A 20,454-nucleotide genomic window follows, 5' to 3' on the forward strand; every position below is an offset into this window, starting at 1 on the left:
GACAGGTTAGCATATAGCATCAATATAGCAGCTGAAAACATCAAGTTGCTGCCATGTAATTAGCTCATATGCGCATTAACAAGCATCTGAACACACACACACACACAAGGCTTCTGATTGTTGAGTAGCCAACTCAAAGTCACTGCCTTGACCGATGCTCAGGAGGTAAAGCAACTCATCCACTCATCAGAAGGTTGACGATTTGCTCTAGTCTGTATACTAAAGTACCCATAGGCAAGAAACCGAAGCCCAAATCGCTCCTTGTGCAAAAAAAAATGCTTGTTAATAAGGCATGATGTATTAATCGCTTTGGGTGCTCATGTATAGTAAGAAGGCACTAAATAAGAAGCAGTCCATTTACCTTTTTAACCTCGTTTGGATCCATTCATAAATTCAAAAAAGTTTTATTAAAATAGTGCCAAATTGCAACAGCAGAGGTCTCAAAACATAAGTTAAAGATCCTACAATAACACAGAGAAAGCCCAAAAATCAGGCAGCCACCTGTGAGCAAACGCTTGGCAACAGTGGGAAGGAAAACCTCCCCTTTAACCAGAAGAAACCTCTGACTGAACCAGGCCCATCTGCTGCGACTGGTTGGGGGTGAGGCGAGGAAGACCGGACAAGAGACAGACTTGTTAGGGCAGCGGTCTCCAACCTTTTTGCGCCACGGACCGGTTTATGCCCGACAATATTTTCATGGACCGGCCTTTAAGGTGTCTCAGATAAATACAACAAAATAAAACCAGTACCGGTACCGAAAAAAAGAAAATTTATTCATAACACACGTGAGAAGACCCAGGAAAACCGAGTAAACGATAAAAACGATAACAAAATAACGCTGAAAAACGATAAAAAACCTGAAAACTATACATTTCACACCTGAACCTCAACTCTCGCGGCCCGGTACCAAACGACTCACGGACCTGAGTTAGGGAACATAAGTGTATAGAAGTCAGCAGAACAGGTGAAACAGTATTAGGACATTTTCATGGTTCTTTACCTGCTTTTTTTAATGTCTTGAGTGTTTCTGGCTCATGTATGAAGGGTTAAACAAACAGTAACTAATAAAATAAATAACTGGTGGAAAGCTTGTGTCTCCTTCTGTAAACTAAAGGTTTCTCTTTCACAGCGCTGTATGTTGTGATATTTGTGTGATAGTGATTAACTTTTGGTGAGCATTATTTCTGAACCCTCACCGAATAAATATTTCTGTGTGGGGAAAAGAGGCGCATCATTTCCTTACTGTAACTGTCGCGTAAAGCAATTTCCATCCTCCATAAAGCTGTCATCGCTCAGCACGGTGCGCACGGGAGTGGGGATTGCGGCGGCAGTTACATCCCTGCCGTCACAAAGTGGCTGCTTGATGTGCCCACCGCACCGCGTGTGCGCCCGTGGCTCTGAAATTGCTTTAAATAAGTCGCACTGTGCGCATCATTGACTTCGCCATTCACCCCGCGCCACTGATCCAAAAAATAGAGCCCCCGAAACTGTCGCGACGAGACGCATTTCCCGCCTCTCCTTCTCACCTCGCCCTCTTCCTTTCTCTCCTTCTCCTTTTTCTTTCCATCAGGGTCTGGTGGGAGAAAAGTACGGCAGCATCCGAGTGCCGGGGGAGGTGGAATCGGCGGAGTTTGAGATGATCTTGGATGCAGCGGTGGAGGCGGGGCTGGACACACACATCCTGGAAGAGTGGTACTGCAGGGATGAAAACTCGGTGCCACCCGCATACTACCTCAAACCCAAAGCCCAAATGCTCAAGAACTACCAGAACTCTGTGAGTCCAGAGCTTCAATCGCACTCAGTCACACTAACAGGAGGCTCCCGCTGTTCGTGTCCTTGATTTTTGTGTGGAATGAATTAAATTCAGCGTGCAGGAAAAAGAAGAGCAGCTGTTCTTTGAGGTCGATGAGTGAACTTTGTCTTTTTAAATGTTTCACATCCTTGCAAATCAGCCTGAAAAGCCACTTAAAGAATCTGTTAGCAACATTTATTTTAAATAAAACGTCCAAGGTCTGCCTTTAACTTTCAAGAAGTAGTACGCCTCAGTTTTCTTAAGTACACCATCTTGATGTTCTCTTGAGCTTCGCTGAAGTAAAAAAAAAAGTGCTGTGAAAGACTTTGATGATAAAAATAATCACAGAGAAAATTCAAGATTTAAGCATTAAAGAGAACCAGTCGTTTTGCGTTTCCTTACTCGATGTCATACATAAACACACCGGCCATTTTTTTTAGGTACACTTCGTCGCACATTTTTTAACACAGATATTTGTAGGGTCAAAAACTTCAACCTGAGCATCAGAATGAGGAAGAAAGATCATTTTAGGTACTTTGAACATGGCGATGGAAAAATCTGAAAGTCTGAGCAACGTTTAAACAGCACAGCCTACAGCCAGGTATTGTTTCTGACCATGTCTGTCTGTGAAGGTTCTCAGTCATCCAGGTCATCGTAGTCAAAGGAGCTTGCAAAGAAAAGCGTCTGGACTTCTTTAAGTTGCTTGAAGACGTTTCACCTCTCATCCGAGAAGCTTCTTCAGTTCTAAGGTCAAATGGTGGAGAGTCCCAGATATAAACCTTTGAGTTCCCTCCCCAGACGCCTTAACGCCCACTCACATCCTGGGCCATCTGATCTCAGGAATTCGCATGATAAGGTGGGGCCAGGTTTCACAATGAGCTCACCCGAAACCCTGGCTGATTGGGACCCACACCCAGTTTCACACCTTGGCCCAGGCGATTAGAGGATCATCAGGGGGTCCTTTTGTCCCTCTGCGGGGGGTCACTCCCACTAGGTTTAAATCGGGGACTCCCCACCATTTGACCTTAGAACTGAAGAAGCTTCTCGGATGAGAGGTGAAACGTCTTCAAGCAACTTAAAGAAGTCCAGACGCTTTTCTTTGCAAGCTCCTTTGACTTCTGACCATGTCCAACCCTTTATGACCAAAGTGAACCCATCTTCTGATAACACCATGTCACAAAGCTCAGAATGTCTCACACTGGTTGTTTGAGCATGACAATGAGTTCACTGTACTCAGATGATCTCCACAGTGATCAGATCTCAGTCCAGTAGAGCATCTTTGGGATGTTGTGGAATGGGAGCTGCGTGATCCTGTCATGTCAGTATGGACAGAAATCTCTGAGGAATGTTTCCAGGACCTCGTTGAATCTGTGCCATGAAGAATTAAAGCAGTTCTGAAGGCAAAACAGGGTCTAATCATGTACTAGTGAGGCATATATAATAAGTCCAAGTAATCTCTTCAGAACATCCATGCTTCTTTGTAGACAGTTTTTGAGTGACTCTCAGTTAGAGGAATAGCTCTAATATGTTCATCTTTATGAGCAAAGAAGCCCCACCCCCTTTTCTTCAAACCTTCTGTTTGCATGTGGCAACCAATCAGAATAAAATGAACCTAAAGGGAGAGGAGCTAAAGTCAGCTTTATGATGAGCTTGTTTCATATGAAACACTTGAATGTTTCCTGTGTCGCCGCACACGTCTTCTTGCACAGAAGCGAGTGACAGCACTCGCTCCGTACATGGTAAGAGTCCATGCTGTGCAGTAGAGATGGACCGATCCGATATTACGTATCGGTATCGGTCCGATACTGACCTAAATTACTGGATCGGATATCGGAGAAAAATAAAAAATGTAATCCGATCCATTAAATATCACGAAAGCACCTCACAAAACTTGCAACACGCCATAACTCACCTCAGAACGTTAGCAGTCGGAGCAGTATGCATCACGTGATAGAGCAGCTGTGGCATGCCGGACCTGTCGGTGGTCTGGATAGCATGTGGAGCTTCGCTAGCAACCCGGCATTTCATCTCCGACAAAGTTATCCCCGAGAGAAGTAAAGCAAGTGTGTAAGTCCATCTCTGAATGTTTGTAAAGCATTCCCACGTTAAGCTTAACAAGTGACTGCCTCTCGCTCTCCGGCTGCTACTTCAATCGTGAAACTGCTTAAATGATCAGCTGATCGGCTTTTCTGTCGCGAGTCTCTCGTTTGTTTTTGGTCCACTTTGCGCCAGAAAGAGGAAACCAGCGGCTGAACAACAGCAGCACGTTTAAGCTTGATAAGCTGTTGTTAGAATTTATTTAATATTTCTTTCTACACCAGGATCTTTTTCTACGTAGCTGACGCTGGTAACTGTGCAGGGGCGGATCTAGCAAAGTTTAGCCAGGGGGGCCAATAGGGCATGAACAGGGAAAAGGGGGCACAAAGACATACTTTTCTTTCTTATTCTCATTTAAAATGTCGAGCTTTTAATAAATAATTATCTGACACCCAAAGTTTTAATTTGATGTAAAATGAATAGAAGGCAATTACTGTATATAGTGACTATTAAGTCTAATATATACCCTAGTAAGCTATAGTACTTTTTACTTTGGGAAGGTACCATCTGTGCAGTCTGCAATTTTGTTGAAGAAAGATGTTGAATCTATTTAATATTTCTTGAAAAATAATTGATTTCTGTGCATTTTTTTTCACACTGCATCAAATTAAGGTTGATTACGTCGATTAAGCATCATGAGGTGGAGCGTGAGGGGTGGTTCCTTATTTTTTATTTATTTATGTTTGTTGTTGCTGGGAGTTGGAACCCTATTAGTTAGGTTGCTTAATATTTACGCTAAGTACTCTTTAAAATACCAGAATAGGGAGGATGGTGTAGGTCTAAGTTTATTAGATTGATCAGTATTGCTGAACTATGAAATATTTTTTTTGTATACAGGTATAACAGAATAGCTTTAGTGTAGTTGTTGTTTTAAACTTGAGTATGAACTTGCAGACTTGCAAAATGCAGCAAGATATTTTAAAAAACAGTTTTGTTGATTAAAAAACATTATCGGATTCATATCGGTATCGGCAGATATCCAAATTTATGATATCGGTATCGGTATCGGACATAAAAAAGTGGTATCGTGCCATCTCTACTGTGCAGTCAGACTGTCCTCTCTCTGCCCCCTCTTCTGCTTAGATGGAGTCAAGCAGCGTAGTCAAGACCAAGAACGACAAGGCCTGGAGGAACGTGTCAGAGGAGATCAAGAGGATCTTCCGAACGGCGGTGCTGCAGCTGCAAGAGAAAGGGACCATGAAGAGCGCTCAGGCCAAGAAATTCCTTTGCTCTGGTAAATTTCACGTCTGCTTTTTCTTTTCATGTCATACTTTTCTCGATACCTTCTTTTCAAATAGGAACACGTCTTTGTCTGCTGGACTGCTGCTCACTTTTATGTTTCTGGCTTTTCATTTGGTTTTTGAAAATTATTGGAATTTTAGATTTTAAAAAATTGATTTGTTTCTTCTGTGATACCTCGCTGGATGTTTTCAAGTTTTAAAAAGTCGGCTTGGGGTTGTTACAATGATGTTACAATAAAAGCCAGCTAATTTCTCCTTACAATTGTTCAATAATGAAAAAAGTTTGTTGGTCGCAGCCTCGATTGCTACAGTAAATAAAACACACGGTGAGTTTATTCCTAATAAATAAATTAAAAAGTTGTTTTATGCGCACAACATAAAATACCCAATTAAAGAACACTTATATGCCAAGGTTGCAACTGGCTGGAATAAAAACAACATTAACCTTTGTGGGGAACAGAAAATCACACGGCAAAGGCCGTATATTTAATAAGTGAGCCTGTCACCTTGTAACTAAATTGATAACAAGAGATGAGATGCAATCAGGATCTATCAGAGTCACCTCAGCGGACGACAGTGATTGATCGATCACATATTCGCCTCTCTTCCGAGTTATTTATCCAAGCAGCGTGTCGCAGTGTCAGACAACCCTTCTTTTTTTAATCAGAAAGAAGCTGATGGTTGCCTTTCACAACTTTTTATTATTACTTATTATTATTATTATTGTTGCGAGTCTGTTTTCTGTGTTGTCTGTGCCCCATAGCAGCAGGGGTGTGTCTAAATGGAGATGTATGTGGTGGCACTTGCCCTGGTTGTAAGTAGATGGCAACAGATTTTTGCATTTCATTCATCACAAGCAGATTTCACACAGTTGATAACGCGACTGCGTTCAATCACAAACCGACTGAATACTAGAGACTGGCTTCTGATTGTTTCTTATTTATTGCCACTTTGATGCATCAAAGTTGCTTCGAAGACAGCAACTGACTGCAATTGGTGCAGACCTGGTCCCCGTCTCAGAAGCAGTTATTTCAAAGGCAAGGATTGCGAGTTAAGTGCACAAAGTTGCAGCTGCAGTCTCCAACCATGGTGTTTTTCTAGTGTGACTGCAGAACAATGTGTCATTGCAAGTATACAATGAGAGTAATAGAATATGAATCTAAATGAACTCTCAGGGCAGCCATATTTCCGATGCATGTTTAAAATGAATAAAATAAGAAATTAAAATCATTACAACTTGCTGAAGTTGCATCTAATTTTCTGACTCTCTCTGCATTAAAAGTCACCTCTATAAAAGGCGGTCCATCTGCTTTTCTTTTCTGATGCTGTCACAGTGCAAGCAACACACTACTAATGACACTTTAATGACAGTCTTATCAACCAGGCACAGTTTAGTCGTTTAAATTGTGGAAATCGGGAATAATACGAGCTAATTAAGGAGTGTCGCTTAGAGTTTTATCATTTTAGATAACAAGGACGCTTCTAGTTTTTATGCACATTAATTGAAGAGTCTGTGGAGGAAGTTGTGCCGTCTCCCAGAACTCCCAGCATTCCTTTCACTCTTTGTCTCTTCCCCTCCGTCATTAGCAGACTGCCCGTTCTGCTCGTGTCATGTCATGAATTTTTACCTTTGCAGGTTGCTCGTGGGTTTTGTGTGCTACTCGAATATGATCAATTAAAAAATGTCTTTTTTCTTCTTTCAGCCTTGGAGGATGAATTAGACTTTGCCCTTGGGAAACAAACGCCTGCCTTTCTCAGGAAATGTGTCTGCTACATTCGCAAGATCTCCAACTTTGACCGCTTCGCCAAACTCCCTGAGATGGCTCGCTACATGGACATCGTGGTCAGCAGCGATCGGGTCATGCGCAACCAGGAGGCCTACGAACGCCTCCTGAAGGTGCGGGATGAGTTCATCCCCACGGTCGTGGCCGCCTCCAATCTCCGCGTCTATTCTTCTGTCACCCACTGCGACATGAAGTTAGGCTACTCCCAAGAAGTGGAAAGCCACTATGTAGAAGGTCTGTGCAAGCAGTTCTACGAGGACATGGTGGACATCATCCAGGCCACGGTCCAGCAGAACTTTGACACGGAGTCTGACCCGCTGTACGACGAGATCCTGCAGCACCTGTCCCTGTGTAAGTCCTACGCGGCCCTCTACGAGTACAAGACCGAGTCTCTGGATTACGTGCAGGAGTATCTGATGCCATCTAAGGGGAGCAGGACAAGCCCTCTAGTGGTGTACGGGGGACCCTGCACCGGAAAGACGCTGCTGCTGTCCGAGGTGGCAAAACAGGTGAGGCATGCAGGCGGTAACTTCGTCTTTTTGTGCCACCCACGTCTCAGTTTTCCTCTCATTTTGGCTCTCGCTGTGCGTTCGCGCTCGTCTGTCTGATCCAAGCATGTGTCCATCTTTGTACAACAGAGCATGAGGGAGCGTGCGACTGTTCATCTCTTCTCATCAAACGCTTGCTTGACCATCTGTGTGTCTGCCAAGAGGCAGTCCATCACCATGCACATGCTTCTAATTTCCCACGAAGCCATGCAACTGCGTGTGTACACGTTTGCCTACATCTGTGTGGAACTTCTGGAAAGTTTGCTTATTGAAACAGTTGCAATGGGTACATTTATTGTTCAGTGGAAGCCAATGTGTGTGTGTGGACTTCTCTTTGTGCACACGCACCTCACTCTCTGTTCACTCTCCGGCTTTTGTGTGCCATCTGGCCGCCCGGCTACATTAAGATCACACTGTAGCCAAGATCACACAGCAGACACCCACACATCCACCCCTCCTGTCCAACCTTTGTAATAAATCTCACATTTATTTTAAGCACCATTCAAGTATTTGCCCAAAAGCGGAGCTATAGAGGTGGTATAAAAATGTTACAAGGTGCAACAAAATGATGATGAAAGCCTAAAGTTCAGCGGTAAAGATTTCCGGGAGACGACAGGAAAAGTTTTAAACTTCAAAGTAAAAGGATGAGTGGGAGGGTGTAAGAAGACGCTGCAGTTTAAACAGCAACATTAAAACGATCTATGGTATGGACTGCTTATCTGTTTTCTACGATCTGGTGACTGTGGACGCCGTCCGAGTACAGTGAACTCGTTGTCGTGTTCAGGACACCAGTTTGAGATGATTGTGTTGCCATCAGAAGATGGTTCACTGTGGTCATACACAATCACACCACAGCAAGCCTGAACTGCTTTCACGTTGTTTACACCAAATTCTGACCCAACATCTGAAAGCTGCGGCAGAAATCGAGACTCATGAGATCAGGCAACATTTTTACAATCTTCTATTTTGTTTTGGTGAATCTTTTTTCAAACGTTATCCTCAGTTTCCTGTTCTTAGCTGATAGGAGAGGCACTCAGTGTGGTTTTCTGCTGCCACAGCTCATCTGCTTCAGGGATTCGCAGGTGTTTTTCTGCATATCTTAGCTGCAACAAGTGGTTATTTGACTTATTGTTGCCTTCCTATCAGCTTAAAGCAGTCTGATCTTTCCCTGATGATCTTTGATGTCAACAAGGCGTTTTCGCACAGAGATCTTTCTCTCTAAACTCTAGAGACGGTTAGTGGAAAAATCCCAGCAGATCGGCAGTTTATGGAATACTCACACCAGCATCTCTGGTACCAACAACAATGCTCAGTTTGAACTTCAGCATTAACCCGTGTATTAGTCTCCAGTCACTTTCAGCAAATTAGTAAGAAAATAAATGTATTTGAACTGTTCGGCGGGCCTGGGGTTGATGAGAAAGGGACGCTGTTAGATTCAAGGAGCTTAATAAGGTGTAGAAGCTTGCAGCCACTCGAGGCCGGTGTGCACGACTCACACTGGGCCTGTTGGGTTTGTTTCATTTGAATCCAAGCTTAGGCAAAGCTGGGTCTGCTGGAAAATATAGATCTGTGTTCCTCCACACTGTGGTGTGTTTGTGGAGAGAAGAGCATTTTTATTACGAAACAATTTAACGGAAATGTAAACGCTACAAATGATTATTTAATAACCGTCAGCTATGTCCTCTAAATAGCATATTTTATTACCCTGCTTCTCTGTGAAGCATCTGTGATGGAGAAGACCCGGACAGCCAGCACACAATCTTCATTTCCATCTGAAGATGAGGTGCACTGCATATCTATTTAACTATGTCTTTGATGTGTAATGTAGTATTTAGCCAGTCCCAGTCAAAATGTCCTACACTGGTGTTAGAGTTTGGACTGTTTCATTCTAGTAATACTGATTTTCTTTGCACACTTTAAGGAAGTAGCTGAAAAGAATGAAAGGACAAAGACTGGATTTTTTATTTGGAGCTTAAATACCTCAGTTCTCAGAGTAGCTTTAGGCCTCGGTCGTGTTTTATGATGATAACAAATGTGCGAGGAAATAAAACTGATTTTCATATCATCACCCAAACCACACAGAAATGCAGAATTAAGATAAATATATCGGATGATAAATTAAACTAGCCGTTAAGGAGACTTTAATAGCGTAATACACAGCAATAGGTAATGGGTTCCTAAGAGTGGAATGGCTGCTTTGGCACAGTTAGAGATTACTGGCTATGCAGAAATTAGTCTTTAGAGGCTGCTGAGTTTGCGGCTCGTGATAATCGTCGGCATTTAGTGTACTTAAGGATCGGGTTAATTAAAGTTATGCACATTTATAATCAAGCCACTTTCAAAACAAATGTGCGTTTTATAGTTCTGTGGTGTTTCTGTTGCGGTTATGTTGCATTTTATGTATGTGCTATATTAGTTGGTTGTAATTAAGATGGATGTAGCTACGCTCAGTGGTTTCAGAAGTCCTGTTTTGAAGCCTCGAGATCAACATTTTCCCCGCTGTCTGATTGGTATTTTAAAAGCCAGGCGTGGATATGACAGTGTAACAGCGTGCTCATTGGCTAATCACTTATCAATCACCTTGTTAGCCAATGAGCATATCCTGGATAATCAAAGATTGGATTAGCCGCTTTCCCATAGACTTCTTTACAGTCTTTCTTCTTCAGCTCTCGCCCCCTGGTGACCATTAAGAAGAATGCAGGCTGAAGGCACCTCGTCCTCAGTGTCACGTTTCAAACCTGTAACAGCCGATTTAGACTCATTCCAGTTGGACATGGAACTGGAAACCCCTTTTAACCCTACGCCGTAACCTTCCACGTAACCTGACATGCACTTCCCGGGACATGTAACTACACGCAGGGTCAGTGCACGCCAGGACGACTGAGCAGTGTCGAAGGTTATGGGTTAAAAGAGGTTTCTGGTTACATTAAGTTATGACATAGATTCATTTTCTCTCCTGGATACTCCCTCTTTTTCTTTTTTTGATAGTTTCAGAAATGCTCCCTTCAGGAATTTGCTGACACGTTTTCATTTGGGACAGGGTTGTTATTCTCTTACTGAAACGTAACATGTGAAACAAACACCAACGAAGACTATAACAATGACGTCGCCCTTTATATAGGTTTGCAGTTGGAAAAATCTACACAGCCAAAACAATAAGAAACGGACTCTTTTTTTTATAAGTTCACAGAACGGATTATTTTGCTATCACGAAAAACGCCTGTTAGCCTTGAGAAACACATTGTCATTGTCTCACCTGGTGCCCAGGTGCTCTATGTGCGTGTGTGTGTGCTGCTGCTCTCTTTTGTTCATCCTGCATCTGTGTGAACATAGCTCCTCACAGCTGCTAACACACTGCTGTGTTGCCTGGCTCACTGACGTTTGTAAATGTGCAGTTCCTAGTGTTAGAAATCCTTTATTTTGTGTGCCATACTGTTTGCTCTGCTGAACAACTTCTGTGTTACTGTTAACTGTCGTCTTTCATTGATGTAAGTCAGTCATGTGATTACAGCTGTGAGTGAGAAGCGTGCACAGTTAATACCATTTGCAGCAGAATGTCACCTCCCCTTGATCCTGGTTCTGCTGGAAGTTTCTTCCTGTTAAAAGGGAGTTTTTTCTTCTCCCTGTCAACAAGTGCTTGCTCGTAGGGAGTTATGTGATTATTTATAATTTCTCTGTATTATTGTAGGCTCTTTACATTACCATATAAACACCCAGCACCAGCCTGGTGTTCCAGGTTTGCAGAAGCAAAGCTTTTAAACATTTTCTACAGTGTTATGAGTTTGCTGTTTTATTGCATTTCAAGTCCTTCAAATTCATTTTTTTTTTTTTTACTTCTATGTTGGTAATAAAAGCCTGGACACCTTGAACGCAGCGTTGCTAAAATAAACCGATTGTGCACAAAGACAGCCTGTTGTGAGGATGTCTATCATTATAATGTGCTGAAGTACAGTTAGCGTCATGCAGTAACTTTAAAAAATATTTATCTTTGAGCACAGGAAACTGAGACTTTGTATTTGACAGTATACTATTCAAACAGAAGGTCTTAGAAACAAAAGCCGTGCTCTAATGTAAACCTGCCTGAGAATAAAGGCTGTTATCTTCTGCCTGCTGAGTTAAATAAAGGTGCCAGACACTGTTTGAGGAAAAATGTTAAATGATTTTTCTACACATATGTTTGGTCTTTGATATTTACAGTTTTATAAATTCAGCGTCTGCTCACATTCCTTACCCGCAGAATGAGGAATGGAGATGCAAACACATGTAAAACATAACATTTTAAATACGCAGTAGACCGAATCTGTCTGTGTGTGTCTGTCTTTTTCTCTCCCTCTCTCTCAAACTCACTGAAAGTCAAATGTGGAGTGTCTTCGTGTTGCCCTGAATATGTCAGTTAACATTTTTAATGTCAAATGAAATCTCTTCTGGGCCATTTAATGAATTCATGACTGAAATTATAAGATCACTATAGCTTCAAAACTAGAGTAGTTCTCATTTACAGAATATTTTAACAGAGTGTTACACATTACACATGTCCAGTAACTAGAAAATGATTAAAAATGGTTTCCATGTTGGATTTATCCATAGTAATAATCTCTCAATGCTGTTTTTCAGGCCTACACGTGGCTGCAGAAAGAGATGGGCCCTGAAAGCGACCCAGTGGTCATTGTTCGTTATATCGGCTCCAGCCAGCTCTCCACAGACCTACGAACCCTCCTCCAGAGCATCTGTGAACAGATTGCATTAAACTACCGCTGCCTGATTCACTTTTTGCCTAACAAGATTCAGGAGATGAAGGAACTCCTGATCAACCTCTTAGGGGAACCGTCATTCCACAGGCCCTTGGTCATTGTCCTAGATGCCCTGGAGCAGCTCTCTGAAGCTGATGAAGCTCGCAAGCTGTGGTGGCTCCCCATACACCTCCCTCGGACGGTCCGCATTGTGGTGTCAACATTGCCCAATAAACACGGCATCCTGCAGAAGCTTCGCCACCTCATCCATGATGAGGGGTATTACGTTGAATTAATCCAGAGAGACCGCAAAGTCTGCAGTCAGACATTAAAGCAGCAACTGCTGGGGGTGAAGAGAAAGGTCACCTCAGGCCAGCAGATCTATGTCAATGAGGCACTTGCCAAGTGTACTTTGCCAATGTTTGTTAACCTCATCTACAGGGAAGTAGTTCACTGGAGGTCACATAAAGATGTGGACGATAAGTCGCTCTGTTCGACGGTGCACGAAAGCATAGAGCAGTTGTTCTACTCTGTGGAAAACAAGTTAGGCCAACGATTTGTCTTCAGAGCACTAGGGTATATCACCATGGCCAAGGCTGGGCTAACTGAAGTTGAGCTGGAAGATATCCTGTCCCTTGATAACATAGTTCTTGGTGATGTCATTGTGGCAACTTACCTCAAAAACCCATTGAGAATCGCCTATGACTTGATTGCGAAGCTCAGAGAGGAGCTTGAGGGGTATCTGGTGGAACGTCAGGTACGGAACGTCACTTTGATGGTCTGGGCCAACAGGCACCTGCACCTTATTGCCCAGAAGCTGTACCTTAGCAATGAGGAGGACGTGCATCAGATGCATAGCCTCTTAGCTGAGTATTTTCTAGGGGCATGGTCAGGGGGCAGAAAGAAGATCTTTACCTATGATAACAACCATTTCACTTCCTTGAACATTTCTCATCACAAAAACCCTCACCATCAGCAGTCCCATGAAAAGACATCTTCTGATAAGTACTCCTATGACAGACAGACTCCTGAACAACCTTGGGTGTTCCAGTGCAACCTTTTGGAGCCTGACATTTTCTTTGTCAACCACAGAAAAATGACAGAGCTGGTGTACCACCTTACCAGGAGTGGGCGTACAGATGACCTCATGTTTGGTGTCATAATGAACTTCAGCTGGCTCTACACAATGATCAAGATTGGCCAGTTTGAAAAGGCTCTAACAGACATTGACCTAGCTTACAGTTACACCCAAGAGAAAGAGCTGAAGTTTTTAGCCACAACTCTCCGTAGCATCAAAGTAAAAGTGCTGAAGAATCCGGCGTCGCTGTCTGCAGAGCTGCAGCAAAGACTTCTGCCAGTTGTCACCTCCCTGCCTAAACTCAGACACCTCCTTCTGGAGTGTGACAAAGATGGCCCAAAGTACTGCTCTATTGTGCCTCTCCACTCCTCTATGGATGTTACTTACAGTCCAGAGAGGCTTCCTCTTTGCTCCAGCTACATGCAGATTGTGGAGATCCTGCCCACTCTAGCCCCAAACATAGTCCTCGTAGCACTGGAAGATGGATCTGTCAGCACCTGGGATGTAGAGAGCAGGCAACTTCTACGGCAGATCGACACAGCCAGATCTGTTGTGCTGGGAATCAGGTTAACCTCTGATGAGAAGTATCTGGTTGTGGCCACAACTAAAAACACACTGCTCATCTATGATAATCACAAGTCCTGCCTTTTATCTGAGGTTGAAATCAAGGGCTCCAAGCATGCTGGCATCACTGGTGGCGTTGCTTTCATTAACGGTTTTACTTTATCTACCCATCATGCTTTGGCATGGCTTGAGGCTAGTAAAGATGTGAACGTCATTGACCTCCTCTATGGTTGGCCTTTGTACCAGTTCCACTGCTGGTATGAGGTGACTTGTGTCCAGTGCTCGCCAGATGGAATGTATGCCTTCTGTGGCCAGTACCTCAACACGGTCTCCATCTTTCATCTTGGAAATGGTGACAAGTTGGCCACTGTGACGTCTGAGTTTTCTGGAGGGTTTGTCAAGTCCATTCTTGTACTCGACACTCTCAGCCAAATGGTGATGATTGACAATGAAGGCAGTTTGTCCGTGTGGAACACCAAAGAGGTCACTAACCCGAAGCTGATGGAGGATTATGATTGTAGAGGGGATGAGACCGAAGTAGTGGGCATTGAGTTAGCAGAAGACCAACGTTCCATTCTCATTTGCAAGGCTCGAAGTATAGAGGTGCTGGACACAAAAGTATGGAAGATGGTAGAAAAGTTTAAAGCCAAACGTAGTGAACGCTTTGTTGCCGCTGTACTCTCCAAGAATGGCCAAAGCATTGTGGCCTCCATGGAAAATACCTCCTCTATCTTTGTCTGGAGGAGAGACAGTGGACAGTGCATGGCTAGCCTGATTGAGATCTCAGGGGCTATCGTGAAACTCATCAAATCAATCCACCACAACTTGCTCCTTTCGGTTGCCAGCAGTGGAGTTCTGTCTGTTTGGGACATTGATATCATCACCGCCATGTCCAACATTGACAAAACAGGGAAGAAGATCCAGACCTTGCAGCTGTCTGGCAGAGAGGACTATGTGTTTACCATGGACGGCTCAGAAGCTGTCCACAAGTGGAACTTTAGCACTGGCTTCATTGAGACAGTCTTTAAGCACGAGGGCATAGTAGAGAACTGTGTCCTAACCTCCTCAGGGGATCTCATGGTGACTTCGGATGACAAGTCCAGTCAGTATGTCTGGCAAACCAACACAGGAGAAAACATCTTCCGCATCAATGGACAGAGAATATCACAATTGTTAATTACGCACAATGACCAGTTTGTGGTGTCCCTTTGTGAGCAGAATGCCTCCAGAGTGTGGAGGCTTGCTACGGGGCACAAAGTCTGCAACATCTTAGTTACCCTCCAGAATGCACTGATCACCACAGCGAACACTTTCCTTGTGGGAACGTCAAAAAACAAGCTTCTCGCTGTCAGCCTGTGGTCAGGCAGCGTATCAAAGAAGTTTGTCTGCGATGATGGCATTACCATTGTCAACTTCAAACTCATTCCCGACTGCCCTGACTGTGTAGTCTTCATCACGTCCACCGAGACAGTCTTCATCTGGAGCGTTGCAGATGAGTCCGTTTGCAGGAGAGTCCAGTTGCCAGCCAATTTCCTCAAAAATCTAGAGGACTTCCAAATCTCACCCAACGGAAAATTAGGGATTGTCTCCAAAGGTGACGAGAATATTAACGTCTTGGACCTTCACAGTGGGAAGCTCAGGCTTGTTCATGCCGCCGGTATAATTTGGCGTCAGAAGTTATCAAGAGATGGGCGTTACCTTGTATACATATGTTTCCGGAACTGTGACGAAGACGACGACGCGGGCGTTGTGTCCAACCTGATCGTGATGCGCCTTGCCGATGGCAAGAGCATTGGCACATGCTCGCTTTACAAGACCCCCACCTTCCTGTCTCTCTCCCAGCGAGCGCTAAACATCATCATCGGCTTTGAGGACGGCAGCATTGGCACGTACACAGTAGTGGATCGTGTGGATGCTGCCCTCAAGATAAAGATAGCCACCTCCAACAGCCGCCAGATTGTCAACAATGCCTCCCAGAAGGTCCGTCCCAAATGCAGCAATCATTCCTTTAAGACTGTTGCCGACTGCATTTGGAGAGAGTCAACAGAGGTCTTTTCCAGGGACAGCCCCATCAACGTGTCCGACTCTGGAGAAGGTGAGTCGACAACACCTACGAAAAAGACTGAACTGCTGCAGTGACAGGTGGAGAACAGAGGAGTGGGAGGAGCTAAGGTGGGAGGGCGGAGACAGGCGACAAAGCTTAGAATCTCTGGGGTCGCAGTTGATTCTTGTTTACAGCCACGTGATTCAGCTGCAGATGTCAGCCCTATGGGTAGTTAATGGGCCGACCGGTTTTTATCGCTGCACTCAAGTTATGTATGAATTACTTCCAACTTACGACACACTTTGTTTTACGCATTAAGACTGTTAGAAAATACTGTTTTTTCAAAAGAAAACACAAGTAAATCGTGTGAAGTATTAGTTTGCCATTATGTGTCCTTTTGCATTTGAAGAACAAAGTTATGATTCAGAAGTCTCGTTCAAACATTTACAAAGCCATTCCAGTGATCTCAGCCACTATCATCCTACCATATCTTTATTTATATTGTGCACATTAAGCCATACTGTTGTTCGTAAAAGAGTATATTCATGTTTGTATTAATATCAGGCTGTACTGTACAAAATGGAAGAACTATGAACATATGTACATGTCTCTTTTTGGCTGCTGCAATTTGTCCTTAAAAAAACTAAACAAAAAAGTTATGTTGTGCTTAATGCAATCAAAGTGAGTGCCTGGAATTTAAAATGTTCTTTATGTGCAGATTACAAGATTTATGAAAATGCAGGGAATTTGTACACACAGTCTACGCACCGTTGCATAATACTTGCATTGACGCCAGATGTGAGCGATCAGTGTACTGGTCAACAACGCGGGAGATGGAAGGCATTGCTCTCTGTAACGATAGTTGTAGAAATTTCTTGGAACAGTTTACGTAAATTGGATGTGAATTTGCCTGCAGTTCCATCAGTTTGTCTGCTGTTCGTTTTTTTAAGGGAAACACCACTATTGAGCATAAAAGTAGCATAGCACCATGCACATTCACGCCTTAACCAGTGTATTTGCTTTAGGCTTAGTGGCGTTTGTTCAAGTGTTTCAGTATTAAAGAAAAGAGTGATTAGCCCAATGTTTCTCTGAAACAGCTCGGCCGTGTGAATATATTTAGAAGTGTAGGCTGTAGGTGGAAGCACTTTATAAGTGGTTTTTGTGAGAAATTATTAGATTTATTCATATGAGACGTATAAATTGTTGAAAGTGATCTAGATTTATCTACAGAAAGACACAAGCTATTCGGGCACTTGCAGGCTACAGCGGGCTCACTTGAAATGCTAGTCTCTTCATATGTGCCTGGTATCATTACAAATGTCGATGCTGTCGTTTTAGCAGCTGACGTCATAGTGGAACAGCTTTGGTAATCAGTGGTATTAAATATGGGTCGGTACTTGACATTGTTTGTCACCCTGTGTAAAAACTTTGGACAAGACACTGAAGATTCTGAATGTGGAGGGAAAATGTATCATGTGGTGGATATTTCAGCACAGATGTAAAGCAGAAGTTACATTTTAAATGTACATTTTTAAGTTGGACTTCCTGCTTTTATTTCAAATTGCGTGCCACGTTGACACCGTTACATTTTTCTTACACATTCACCAACTTTAGTTTTCATGCTGTGTTTTTTTTCACAACTTTTCAGAAGGTGATTTCTAAATTGTTTCTGAGCTCTATTAAAGTCATTCTAGAAGAAAATCTCAGCACTCAGCAGCCATCTTGCTAACACCTCCGGGCCCTTAAAACAAGTGCTAACAAGACCAACTCCTTATCTAAGTCAGTGGGGTGAGACCCATTACTTTAATCCTGTCGAGGCCACTTCAGCCAAAATGGGATTTGTATCCTGTCTGCAGTAACTTTTATGTGGTCCAAGGTGCCTCGGACCTTCCAACCCGTCCATATGTTGAAAGCTGGGAGGGGAGCAGCAACACCTTAACAAAGCAGACTGAGCACCAGTGGCATTAGACAGAGTTGGCCAATAGTGGGTTGCAAAGAATCTTGCAGATGCAATTGCACACCCTAACTGAAGGCTACTTTCAGCCACTCCTTTATTCAAACGGGGTCCCAGTGTGTAGTTCCACATATTTGATTTGGCAGATTTTTATACCGGCAACCGCTGAGGCATTTCTGTCTCCTCCCAGGATCAAACTAGGGGTCTTTCGCTTGTTAAAAAAAGGGTAAAGTACCACACTATGGAGCCACTTATTGAATTTTGCACATAGGATGGACAGAAGAGAATCAGCTGATCCATCAAATTATGCCCATTTTCAGTGATCACCTGCAACAGCAGTTACAAAGTTTAGTGACTTTGCTTTTACTAAGTTTGCACAACTTTATGGCTCAGTCTTGAGTGCCAATTTGAGCAACAGCTCTGGATCATCCTAAGAGAGCACACGCAAGTATTGGACAGCAGCTCTTAATTTTCAGCAGTCTGTCTTTACAAACATTTATGAAAGATTGCGTCTTGAAGAGCTCACTGAATTTGAGCGTGGTGCTGTAGTAGGATTCCACTGTTTCAAAAAATCTGTAAAACTTCCTAGATATTCCACCATCAGTTGTAAGTGTGGATGGGAATGAGGAGTTTGGGAACCCCAGCAGCACAGGCACGAAGTGGCAGACTACCTAACAATAAAAAGCACGGTTGTTGATTGAGCTCCAAACCTCCTCTGGCATTAACGTCGGCACAAAAACTGTGTGCTGGGAGCTTCGTCGCATGGGTTTGCATGGCTGAGCAGCTCCCGCAGCTGTAGCGTGTTGCTGGCTCAGTACTTTCGTCCACGTAGCGTATTTCCAGCTTCTGCTGCAGCTCTTTGGAGAGGTGGGAAGCACGGCCATCTTTAAACATTCGTGTCTCTCTCTGATCTTTTTGACCCTTGCCCGATAAATCGGACCCTGATAACATTATGACATGTTGAGATCAGCTGACAGTCTGAAGGAATATTGGAACATCTTTGAGCTCGTACCTTGCAGGTGCCATGGGTGGCTTTTCTTTTTTCTCTTTTCAAAGCATGACTGTAATTGAATTTGTCTCAAGCAGTGTTGAGCTGTGGCGAGTCCAAACTTTACCGAGGCATGACAGAAACAAAAAACACACACTTTCACTTTGACATATACTTTTTAAAGGGCTATTCCATCTTATTCTATGTTTACCAGTTTTGAAGAGTTAAGATAAAGGCCCTTGGATAATTTCAAACTAAGTAGCAGCACCAAGCTTTAAAACACTTTATTTCCCTCCGACTCAAGACTTTAAAAAAAGATATTCTTTCAAGTAATTTGCCAAAGTCCCGATTATAGTTTGTGATTTACTTTTGTCGACAGTTGTTTCTGAGGCTTGTACTGTAATTATATTGTTACCAAATCGTTTCAGTGTTCGACTGTGATTATGTTTATGATAGAGAAAAACTTGCTATCTTTGCTAAAGAAGTTTAAAAAAAAAAAAGAGTCCTCTTATAAAATATATCGGAATGCCAGTTTAAGAGTATATTTGAATGTGTCCATATGGAAGCCAGTAAAAATTATTGTATGTTAAGTAACTTGAATGACTTTTAATAACTTACATGTTTGCAACTCATAGTTGACATACTGGTAATGAATGTTTCTATGTATTCTTATCGTCAGGACTGACTTACCTGTTTAGAGATTTATATTTTCATAAATGTTGTACTTACATTTTGTTACAGAGTTGTTTAACTGGAAATTCAAAGAGAAAAAGAAACTTATGTCTGAAGCAATATGAACCTAGTGTGTATGCATTGTTTGTATGAAAATTTTAATGTAATAAAATGGTTCACTTTTTGCCTCCACGCTGCCACCGCCTCTGGCCTTTTCTTTCGTTTTTGCTTTCTGCAACTAGAGGTTGCTGGACCACATTGTCATCGAGTGTCTTCTTTTAGAAATGAAAGCGTTCTTCTTGTGTGTCGAGAGATTCTCTGCTCAGCTCATTCCTGAAGTGCCGGTAGGTGTAAATGAAGTTGCAGAGCATGCTGTGAAACAGAAAATTCGTGAAGGTTTGTTTTTTCCCCCCGGAGAGCCAGAAAACATTGACAGAGCTGACAGCCTTAAACACACACACACACTGAACCGAGCTGTAAAATCATTTGATTGGTCAGTAATTGCTCTTCTGCACAAGATGCCCAATGCCAGACAAGCGTGGCGAATATCTCTCCAACGCCGGCTGACGTTGTCATTGTAATTAGGCGATGCGTGTGCGGTGCACCTGTACGCTGCCCTGCACTTGCACACGCTCGCCGAGACACACAAACCTGCACCGTAAACACATCCAGGATCAACCCGTGATTAGCCAATAAAATCCTGTTGCTTTGGGCTACCATTTTAATTTCCCAGTGGTCTAACTCTAAGCAGATCCGTGTGTGTGACCGTGTGTGTGTGTGTCCTGTCTCCACAGCAACATCAGGTCCACAGCAGTCACAGGCTTGGCCACGCCTCCTATTGTAATGACGGTGAGCTCATGTCTGTTGGCTGTTGGGGCTGCTTCCAGTCATTAGGACAACAAGGGCTTGACTATCGCTAGCACATTCCACCTGCAGAGCCACACAGGCCTGTAATTACACCA

General features: G+C 43.2%; 1 protein-coding gene across 4 annotated transcripts in view; it reads left to right on the top strand.

The window, feature by feature from the left end:
• The window catches only part of nwd2 (NACHT and WD repeat domain containing 2), a 61,273-nt gene extending 41,589 nt beyond the window's left edge, over positions 1–19,684 (top strand). For all 4 annotated transcript variants that reach the window (XM_085266831.1, XM_085266833.1, XM_085266832.1 and 1 more), the window contains 4 exons: positions 1,571–1,774; positions 4,973–5,123; positions 6,834–7,423; positions 12,077–19,684. In XM_085266831.1, coding sequence (XP_085122957.1) covers positions 1,571–1,774; positions 4,973–5,123; positions 6,834–7,423; positions 12,077–15,973 — 4,842 coding nt within the window. In that variant the 3' untranslated portion in view covers positions 15,974–19,684. The remainder of the gene's footprint in view (positions 1–1,570; positions 1,775–4,972; positions 5,124–6,833; positions 7,424–12,076) is intronic.
• The last annotated feature ends 770 nt before the right edge of the window (positions 19,685–20,454 follow it).

This window comes from Mchenga conophoros, linkage group LG3 (assembly GCF_057382185.1).
Source record: "Mchenga conophoros isolate Kocher_MC1m ecotype Shallow Benthic linkage group LG3, M_conophoros_male_GT1.1, whole genome shotgun sequence".
Classification (NCBI taxonomy): domain Eukaryota; kingdom Metazoa; phylum Chordata; class Actinopteri; order Cichliformes; family Cichlidae; genus Mchenga; species Mchenga conophoros.